This window comes from Lactuca sativa, chromosome 3 (assembly GCF_002870075.4).
Source record: "Lactuca sativa cultivar Salinas chromosome 3, Lsat_Salinas_v11, whole genome shotgun sequence".
NCBI lineage: Eukaryota > Viridiplantae > Streptophyta > Magnoliopsida > Asterales > Asteraceae > Lactuca > Lactuca sativa.
In genome coordinates, this window is record NC_056625.2 from 171,091,512 (window position 1) to 171,102,430 (window position 10,919).

At 35.9% G+C, this 10,919-nt stretch overlaps 1 protein-coding gene across 1 annotated transcript; it reads right to left on the reverse strand.

The window, feature by feature from the left end:
* Nucleotides 1-5,021: 5,021 nt before the first annotated feature.
* Nucleotides 5,022-6,453, reverse strand: LOC111885302 (zinc-finger homeodomain protein 9). Its single transcript, XM_023881564.3, has one exon. It carries the CDS (start codon nucleotides 6,289-6,291, stop codon nucleotides 5,194-5,196), a length of 1,098 nt encoding a protein of 365 aa, XP_023737332.2. The 5' UTR covers nucleotides 6,292-6,453; the 3' UTR covers nucleotides 5,022-5,193.
* Between the last annotated feature and the right edge of the window lie 4,466 nt (nucleotides 6,454-10,919).

Genomic DNA, 10,919 nt, shown 5'->3' on the forward strand with positions numbered 1-10,919 from the left:
TTTGCTAGTTTTTTGATAAAATTTTGTTGTTTAAAAAAAGAAAAAACATCATGAATGGTCCTTGTGGATTCCCAAAATCTGAAGTTTAGTCCCTGAGGTTTAAAAACGTCATAGATGGTCCCTATACTTTCAAAACTTTTGACGATTGGTCCTTATTGCTAACTCCGTTAACTGAAGGGCATTTTCGTCATTTCACTACCACATGGACCATTTATGATGCTTTTTCTTATTTTTTTAAAAAAAGAAAATAATTAAATAAAAGGTCTCTCTCTCTCTCTCTCTCTCTCTCTCTCTCTCTCTCCCTCTCTCAGAAAAACACCCCTTTTAGACTCCCCCACCCTATTCTTCATATTCTCGTGTCTATTCACCAACAACCTCCATTCCTTTATGTCCATCATTTTTCGATCACTCGACAGTTATTAAAGGGAGCTAGTGGGTTTCTTGGTGCAGATTGCTGAGTGAGAAACAGAATCAAGTGAGAGAGGGGAAAAATTTGGAACCAGAAAATAGATCAGGGTTTGTGATTCGATTCAGCCACTGCTAATGCCAAAGTTTGATCAGATCGATTCAGACTTTTTTTTGTTCGCTTTCGTTCATCATTCTAATTTCATGTTCCTTTTTATAATTTGTCGCCTGTAGATTGGATTTGGTTATAAGGAGGCTGTGATGATTTTGTTTTTTGTAGTTGATTTGAGCATCAAATTGGGGAAATGGTGAAATTTCATCCTGTATCTTGGCGGGGCAACCGTTGTTGCAGCCATGGCGGTGTGGCCCATTTTCCGATCAAAATAACAGATTTGAGCCTCAAATGTTAATGTTACCATTGATTTTTTTTACTCCAATGAGGATTATCAAAGAAGCCATTGCTAGTTCAGGTAGTCCTGCTTCTATATTGGTTTCAGAAGGGGCTAACACAATGGATGTGGGTCGATCCGTTTTGGTCCAAATGGAACCCAAAACCTGTTTAGATGCAGGAACATGGGGGACAATGGGTGTTGGTTTAGGGTATTGTATTGCAACAACAATAGCTTCTCCTGATCGGCTTGTGGTTGAAAACTTACTGTTGAATCAAATGGTGCTTGAAAAACTTCCTAAATCTTTGATTCTACATGGGATCAAAGATTCCAATGGATTGAACTGAAATGCTTCGTCAAGATATTAGGGGGCATATGTCGCCTTTGTTGCCTCTAATGTGTATGTGAAGTGTTTTTCCTTCAAGTGCAGTTTTGTGGGTGTGTTTGTGTGTTTTCCCTTTAATTGCAGGTTGAGAAGAAGGGGCAGAGAACGAGATGGCCACCTGCAGATCTAAAATGGAAATAGAAATTGGGGAAGGGAAATGAGGAGATGTATCTAGGTGATGACGAGAGAGAGAGAGAGAGATAGAGAGAGAGAGAGAGATTTTATTTAATTATTTTTTTTAAATAAGAAAAAGCATCATAAATGGTCCATGTGGTAGTGAAATGACGAAAATGCCCTTCAGTTAACGGACAAAAGTTAACGGAGTTAGAAATAATGACCAGTCGTCAAAAATTTTGAAAGCACATGGACCATCTATGACGTTTTTAAATCACGGGGACTAAACTTCAGATTTTGGGAAACGACAGGGACCATTTATGATGTTTTTTCTTAAAAAAATAATCAAGTTTGAAATGTCAAAGAAGACATTTTTTATATTTTGTAATCGTTTTTTAGGAAATGAGATTGTTTAGATGAAAAAAAAAAAGCAATATATATTTAGACCAGAAAAGCTCGAGGCACATCGATCTCCTATTCTTCCTTCAGGTGAATACCATACATGATTGTTAACACATTATTATATGATCTATTTTGATTTAAAGATTTAAGAAACAAAAAGTTTATGCTAAGAATTGAGGGAAGGAGAAACGGAGGGAAGGAGGAAGGACAAAGTAGTTTAAAAAGGATAATAAGTTGATCACTGCACTTGTGAGCCACACCAAATTTTATATTTGTACACATTTAGTTTTTTTTTTTTTTTTTAAACATATTTGAACAATAAAGTGAGATTAAATATTAAAAATAACATTTTGACCAAAATTAATGGATTTTCCTGGTTTTTGATGACTACTCCAGCAACACATAAACTTGTGTGCTCAACCAACTTTTGAAATTCTACACATTTAGTCACATTTCTTTATTTTTGTAAATATTTGAACAATAAAATTCACGCTAATTTGACAATGAAACTATTTCAAATGTATCCAAAACACCAATTTACATATTTTGGTACATCAAAAGGTAACAAACCATGAAAGTTTGTCCTGAATCGGTCCTTGTGAAATGCCATAATCGATTTTCTTTTTTATGATTCTAAACCAAATTTAAAATTTTACTACAAATTTGATCAAAACGTTTTTTTTATATAAATTCTTATGTTATTTTTTACTATTCTTTACACATTGTTTTACAAAATTTTAAAGATCAATTTTTACATATTCGTTTTTGTAAAATTATTAAAGAGAAGTTATAGGAAAACTAGGACAAAAATTGTCAGCAACATAATTTTATACAAAAACATTGTAAATTTTTTTAACAAAAGGTCGCTTATTTATTTATTTTTTTGTATGAAAAAGTGAATTTTAGAAAAAGAATATTCGTAAACAAAAAATCTAAGTTTAAAAATTATGAAGAAGAAACTAAGTTAAAAAAACATGCAAAATAAAATTTAAAAAAATTTAAAAAGAAGGTTTTTAACAAAAGTTAAGACTCAGGTCATAATTGAAAATCTTAACTCATACGTTTTATAGCATGTGATGGGTCCAATTCGGGATAATTTTAATGGTTTGTTATCTCTTATTGTAATAAAGTTAGTAAGTTTTTGTTTTTAAGTATATTTAAAATAGTTCATTGGTGATTATGATTTTCTTTAACATTTTGTACAAGTTATAAGTCAAGTGTGCAAAAAGAAATAAAAAACGACTAAATATGTATAATTACAAAAATTGATTACCTTAAATAAGTTTATTGCTCGAACAAGAAATCTTTGGAAACCAATAAAACCTTTAATTAAAATAATAATGGTATTTTTTAATGATAAAATGAATATAATTGTATAGTTATAAAACTTGTTTACCGTGGTTTGAGAAGGAAGTAGATATACAAAATGTAGCGTTTTCTGGGAGGTATTTTTGGTACAAAACAAATAGAATTTTTTTAATAATTGTTTAGCATTTATATTTTCAACGTAATCTTTTTAATATTGTGTTATACATTGATAATTCAATAATTTCATTATTACACAGGTCCATTATTGTAATTTTGTCTTCCATATGGACCGTTTTTTAATTTCGGTATTACATAGGGACTGTTTTTATAATTTCGATATTGTACAAAGACCGATTCTGCAATGTCACTATTATACCCGGATAACTTCTGTAATATCGAGTAGGGGTGGCAATTGTGGACACGACACGATAAAAATACAAGACACGAAACGAAATTAGGACGAAACTGAAATTCGAATTCGTGTTCGTGTCATGTGTAAAAAACACGATGTCGTGTCGTGTCGTGTTCGTGTTCAAAATTCAACACGATATTGACATATTTAGCATTTATTTGTCGTGTTTGTCATGTTATGCATGATTAAATATTAATTAAATACACTAATTGTTATATTATGTTATTTTTTCGTATCGTGTCGTGTTTGTCGTTTTTTAATTGGTTCGTTTTCGTGTTCGTTAGAAAAAACACGACATCGTGTCGTGTCGTGTTCGTGTTACATAAAACTTTATCGTGTCGTGTCGTGTCAGACAAAAACACGACACGATAGCCCGATTTGTCACCCCTAATATCGAGGGTCATTTTTTTATTCATTTTTCCTATATGGTATATTATGCATGGGTTTATGGGCTATTTCTGTAAGCTCGCTATTATATATGGATCATTTTTCTAACATCACTATTACACAAGGACTTTTTTGTAATTATCTTTTATAGGGACTATTTTTGTAACTATTTCTTATAGGGACCATTTCTGTAAATCTTAATTTCATTCAAGGACCGTTTTGTAACTTTGTAAATCTTATAGGGACCATCTCCATAACTATTTTATACATAGACCATTTTTATAAATCTTAGTTTTTCCAAGGGACCATTTCGGTATGTTTGGTATGTTTGTGACCAATATATTTTTGTAATTTTTTGAAAAATAGACTCTTTTATTTTTCCTGATAATTAAAAAATAGTAGTAATATGATATTTTAATGGCTGTTTTTTCAGATTTAAATGTAAAATTAAATCTCTTAATCATTTTACTTCTACCATAATTTTTTAGCCGACATAAAATTTTGTCTTTATGGTTTATTGCCATCGAGCATGGTTTCTCGAATTAAATAATCAATATTACGAAATGGCAAAATGTCAGCTGTCACTGTACAAAACCTAATTGACAGATTTCCTCATGTGTATTATCAAATAATTCAAGTTGATTTCAGTGTATATTTAAATCAACTTTTTGGAGGACAGATATGATTATACGTGTTAAAATGTCTATATTCAAAATTTAAACATTTGTAACGATTTTTTATTGTTATATAAATCAGTTTTAAGAAAAACATTTTATATGTTCGTAATTATTATAAAATAGTATAATACTGATATTTTGCTAAAAATAGACAATTAAATGTGAGGATAAGATAAAAGATAAAGTGCATAATTTTATAAAAGTAAACAAGTGAGATTGAGATGTAAAGCTGCCTCCAAATTCCATTATATTAATATTGATTTAATCTTTTTAATATATGATTTATTAATTGGAAAATTAAATACAACGAACAAAACTATTTGCTTGCCTATGAATGGAATAATTAATACTATTATGTAATTAGTAACGACAAACTAATTATTAATTTGGTAGAATATATGATAAAATAACGAATATAATAATTAAATTTGTATTAATCAAAGGATAAAAACCTAGTACTATGTGATTGGTGCTAAACACAATTAAAAATTCCTAATCTAGATAATCTCATGATTGTGATTCTCATCAAAGTACGAGGAGTATAAAAATAAAAATCTAATATTATTATAACTAAACAAACATTAATTAATTAATTAATTCATTAACTTCTAATATAAAGTAAGCAAATTAAAACAACAATAGCCTCAGCCTTTTCTTCAGGATTGTTAATGCTAAACACATAATTATTATCCATAATCAACAAAGAAATTAAGATCAAGAAGATGATGATGAACCTTTAGTGCAAATCACATTTCCACCGGTGTTAAAACTACCATTGTTATGAAGATGGAGGTGGTGGTCGATGTCGTGACGGTTGTTTCCGGAGTCAAGGTGGTGGTTGTTTCCGGTATCAAGGTGGTGGTTGTTTCCGGTGTCATGGTGGTGGTTGTTTCTTGAAATAATGAAATCAATGCCCTCACCGGAGGAATTATTGCCATTGTTGTTAGTGAAATCCTTCGGTTTCCCAAAAGTAGTTTTGTTGTTATGCATCCATACCTTAAAAACGCTTCTATCGACACCAATTTGGTTGCAGAATCCATTAATGAGTTCTTCATCGCGTTTCTGCATCTTCCACCCAACTCTTTCCGCGATTTCATGCATCTTTTCCTTCTGATCTTGAGTGAATTTTGTTCTGAATCGTTTTTTTCCATTTGGGTTTGAACCAGAGGCGACGGCGGAGCCGGGCGTGGTGGGGATCGACGGATTGTGGTTACCGTGGTTGTTTTCCGCCGGCGGAGCTGTTAAACCGGCACTGAGTGCGAGGAGCATGTGGGGTGCTGATGGGTAGTAAGACGATGAGATCGGTGGTGGAGATGGGGAATTTCCGGGACTGCTGCTATTAGCTCCGCCAGCTGGAGGTGGTATGGGTTGTGGAGGAGGAGGGTGGTGGCGGTGATGGGGTTGGTACTCGATGACATGTTGGATGGGTGGGTTATGTGGTGATGGGAAAAGCGACTCGTCTGGCTCACGGCGGTGGAAATTCCGGTGGCAGCCACAAGCGGCGCATTTTAGCGAGGTAGGGTAAGATGGGGAGGACGTCGGAGACGGCATAAACTCTCCACATCCATCTATGGCGTGGCCACCCATGGCAGCGGCGTGGTTCTTGAGACATTCTTTGTAAGTGACCACCACTGGTGGTGGTTGAAGGTGGTGGAACGGCTTGTGTCGTTTGAGGACACCGTTGGTTAACGGTGGTGTGAGCTGTTTAGTGAAGTTGTTCGATTGCGGTGTCTCTGAATCTGGATCAGGTGTTTTAACTGTGGCCGCGGCGGCGACGATGGTTGTGGGTGGTGGTGGAGTTGGGATTTCCATGGTGGGTTAAGAGAAATGAATTAGATTTGGGGATGAGGTTAAAGGGTTGTTTTTATTATCCATGAAAATGGACAGAATACTCTCTTTCTCTCTCTACATGTTTAGAGAGAAACAGACAAAACATAGGATGATGAATTCTTTACACACTATTATTTATAAAAAATAATAACTTATTAATGAATTAAATAATCGAATTATCGAAACATATATTCTAAATAAACAAGTAACTACACAAACGTGTAAGTAGTAGTTGCAATTTGCATAACCACAGCATATACTGGTTCGACATGAGAGTAATGATTAAGAAAATCGATTGTGGGGATGACAAGATTATGATAAATCACTCTCATATCTTTTTTGTGTCTTTGAATTTTAGACAGAAAATAAAATGGTATATATGAAAGGTTAATCATTAAAATAACTGTTTTTATTAGAAAATAATTAATTTTTTATTGAAATTATAAAGAAATTACCACCTAATTTCGTAAATAAGGTTATTATGATTTACAAATTTGCTTTGAAAATGTGTAAAAGACAATTTGTTTTATATGATGGTTGAATATTACGAATGTTTATGAACAACTATCTTTTATTGATATTATGTTTCAGACTCATTTTGATCCGAGTTCAAACACGCTTGGGTAGGATAGGTGGTTCCGTGTTGGAGCCTACAACCTTCATTCAACGGAGGAAGTTTTATCTCATCATCGGTTCGATTCAGCAAGATTCCTCCACGGATATTGCCAAGAGTTGTTCATGAGCAACTAAGTACTTATGAATTAAGATAGGTGCCAAGATCTGCAACAAAATCATAGGCATTAGTAGATTTTGTAGTTGATTTCAGTCCGTATCTTCAACCTAAAACCGAGAAGGAAATTCAATGGCTTAAAGATATAGAATAAACAATGAAATGGACTCTCTTTAGAGATGGAGCCTCTAACTCTAAGGGATCAGGTCTTGGAGTCATACTAAAATCGCCACAATGGGACATTATACCCCATGTAATGAGTTGTGTTTTTAAAGTAACCTAAAATAAGGTATTGATCTTGGGTCCATAAATTGCTCATGATCTTGGGATAAAAAAAATTAGATACATACATATTCATTTCTAGTTACTAACCAATTTAGTGGGGCATATGAAGTAAAAAAAATTAGCATTATACCTAAAGATAGTAAAGAGCTTGGCATCCAAGTTCGAAGATTTTGACATAAAATAGGTACTTAGGGAAGATAACACTGAAGCAGATGCACAAACCAATCTTGGTTTAACATTCAAGATCCATCCAGACGCCAAAATCCTTATATCTCGCGTGATTAAACCAACGATCGAAGACATCTAAGAAGAGGCGACACCTGTCCAAGATCTTGGAACCTATGATGTTAGTCCTAAAGAATCCTGGATCCAACATATCATTCAATATGTCCAAGATGGATCCATTCTTGGAAGTGGAAGATGCACAAGGACCTTTAAAATCAAAGTTTCCAGATTTATTATAATTGAAAATATCTTTTTTAGGAAATTTGCAACATGTCCCTATCTTAGGTGTCTCGGAGAAAATGAAGCCCATATCATCCAGAAAGAAATTCATGAAGGAGAATGTGGCAACCATGTTAGGGACATGGCACTTTTCTCCAAGATATTGACGACAAGATACTATTGGTCTACAATGATGAAAGATACAATGAAGTATGCACAAAGATGGGACTCATGCCAAACACATGGCAATGTCTTACACCATCCAGATGAACCAACCTCTACATCCAACAATATCTCCATGTCCATTCATGAATTGGGTAATGTATATCGTTATCAAACTTCCTATGGCACTAGCTAGTAAAGTTTTCATGTTAGCAATGGCTGATTAGTTTTCCAAATGGATATAAGATGAAGCCTTTGTCCAAGTTAGAGAGAAGAATGTAATATCCTTCATCAAACACAACATCCTACCTTGTAACATCCGGGTTTTCAGGGTTATTATTATGGTTAATATTATGATCAAAGGAGAGACTCGACGAGTTGAGGATCCAACTCGCCGAGTCGAGTCGGGTTCTCATGCGGATTTAATAAGTGGACTCGACGAGTCAGAGGAGGGACTCGCCGAGTAGATGCTGGGCAGAGAAACCCTAATTTCTCGGGTTTAGGACCTATTTAAAGGTCCTTATGGCCTTCATTTGCGGCCACATCTTCCAAAGAACAACCCTAAAGAGTCCTTGGTTATATAGAGTGAGAGGAAGAGCTATCTTGAGCTTATAAGTGTGATTATGCAAAAGAGGAGGAGGTGGCAACCGAGAATGCCAAAGGAAATTGCTGGATTTGAAGATTTCATTAAAAAGGGCTTCAGTTGGAGGTATTATATTTGACCCCCTTTCCTTCCCTAATTATGTAGATCTATTATTTTGGAAATTAGGGCTTATATTCTCTTCATGATGGGGTTTTGGATGCACCAAACCCCTTTCCAAGCTTGAGTGGTAGATCTGGACCTTGTACGGTCCAGAGAGTCCGAAAGTAGGAGCTTAGAGATGAGCAAACATGGAGTTTGGAAGCTATGAACCTTTAATGGAGTCATAATGGTATTATGAGCAAAATATACCATGCATGGACATCAAGGTCGAGCCTCTACGTGTTTATTGAGCTTGGGAAGGTCAGATATATGGATTAGAGGAACAGATTTGAACTTAAAAGGTCATTTGAGTATGATCATGGAAGCAACTCGCTGAGTTCATAATTGGACTCGACGAGTTGAGTCGGGGTTGCCCCGCAATTCGTGCCAGGTGTAACTCGTCGAGGAAGGGGTTAACTCGACGTGTCAAGCGAGGCTAGAAGGAGGATTCTGTGGACACATGTGGACTCGCCGAGTCGCCCATGTGCACTCGACGAGTCAGGTCAAAGTTTGACCGTTGACTTTCGTTGACTTTAGGTTTTGGTCAAGACTGACTTAAGAGAGTTCAGGGAGGGGTAGAATGGTCTTCTACCCAAATCTTTGGAGATGAGACTATGAGAGAGTATTGATTGGGAATGTTATTTGAATAATAGGAGGAGGCTAGGTCGGGACGTTGAGCACGAGAGTTTATCCGACTTCGTTTGAGGTGAGTCTTTTCACTATACTTTACCTTGAGTAGGTAACCAGAGTTATGTGACAGAGTATCTTGTATGCTATGTATGTGATGTGTTGCACTGCATTATTTCTATGTGATTTATGCGGTGTGTGTTCTAGAGTTTACAGAGTTCGGACCGGAAGGTCCGCAGAGTTAGGACCAGAGGGTCCATAGAGATAGGGCCAGAGGGCCCACAGAGTTATAGCCTCGAGTGGCTAATATGTGTTATATGTGGTATTTTGGGGAACTCACTAAGCTTCGTGCTTATCGTGTTATGTGTTATGTGTTTCAGGTTTTCCTCAGGATCATGGGACGGCACCGGCTCGATTGTACACACCAGGGAAATAGTTATGATTTGGGGATCCTGGATTATTATTTAATTGAATATAGAGTTATGTTTTGTAACTTAAACAAAATGAGATTTTTACGAAAAGTGTTTTATGAATTAAGCGATTTTAAATGAAAATTTTAGTTTGAAAAATTACGGTGAGGGATTCGGATGCACCTTCGGGTAAATCTGGACTCAAACTGAGGAATTGAGAAAAGTTTTCAAAGAAATGATTTTCTAAAGCGAATAAGAGTTCAAAGGGAAAACGAGAAAGAGCAGTGTGTACAATCAGCTAGAGCCCGAACGGTGATTTCTTAAAATACCCTGACTTTATACTTATGAGATATGTTATGAGATATTATGCATGCTAGAGATAGGCTAGGTATTTCATATTCTAGGGCTAGAGTGGCCTGATTTGTGATGCCTTAGCCTAGGAATTGCTGTTATTGGTGATGCACTTTTCGAGTAGGTGTTGAGTGTGAGTGTTCATCAAGAGTTCTTGTAGAGAGGGATTTGAGTAGAGGAGTAATCTAGGAGAGATGCCTAGATGAGTATTGTGATGCTTATCGAGAGAATAGTTAGAACCCGCGAGGGGTAGAGTTGCAGAGTTCGGTGGTATCTTGAGAATGAGCAGAGCAAGTGGAGTTATCACCCAGAGTGAGTTCTATGTATTATTCGATGCCTGAATGCTGCTTGCTTGGTGCTTTGTGGGACCCTCGATGATGGGAGCCAGCTAGTAAGTGAATATGACGATATTCGTGAGGTAGATGGTTGGCATCATTAGGAGTTCTTTAACAGCTGATGGCGGAGGAGTATGAGAACCTAGGAAGAGCCTATGGAGTAAATTTAGTCAGATGAGTACGCTGACAGAGTAGAGCCTTTCGCTGAGGAGCGAGCATTGTGTGACGGAGTTAGTGAACGAGAAGGTTGAGTGGCTACTTGGGAAGCTCTGGGATGGTTCGTGTGGAAAGTATGGGTAGATGTGGCAGGTAGTATGGGCCCGTACTACCGAAAGAAGAGGAACCATACTCGATAGAAGGAGTATTCTGAAGGTTCTAAGTAGCAGATTGAGGAGTGATGTTATGGTTCGAGTACCATACATCAGAGCAGATTGAGGAGTGATGTCATGGTTCGAGTACCATACATTGGAGCAGATTGAGGAGTGATGTTATGGTTCGAGTACCATACATCGGAGCAGATTGAG

Bases quoted from the DNA above. Each gene is read 5' to 3' on its own strand.
- LOC111885302 (XM_023881564.3), bottom strand. From the start codon at position 6,291: ATGGAAATCCCAACTCCACCACCACCCACAACCATCGTCGCCGCCGCG.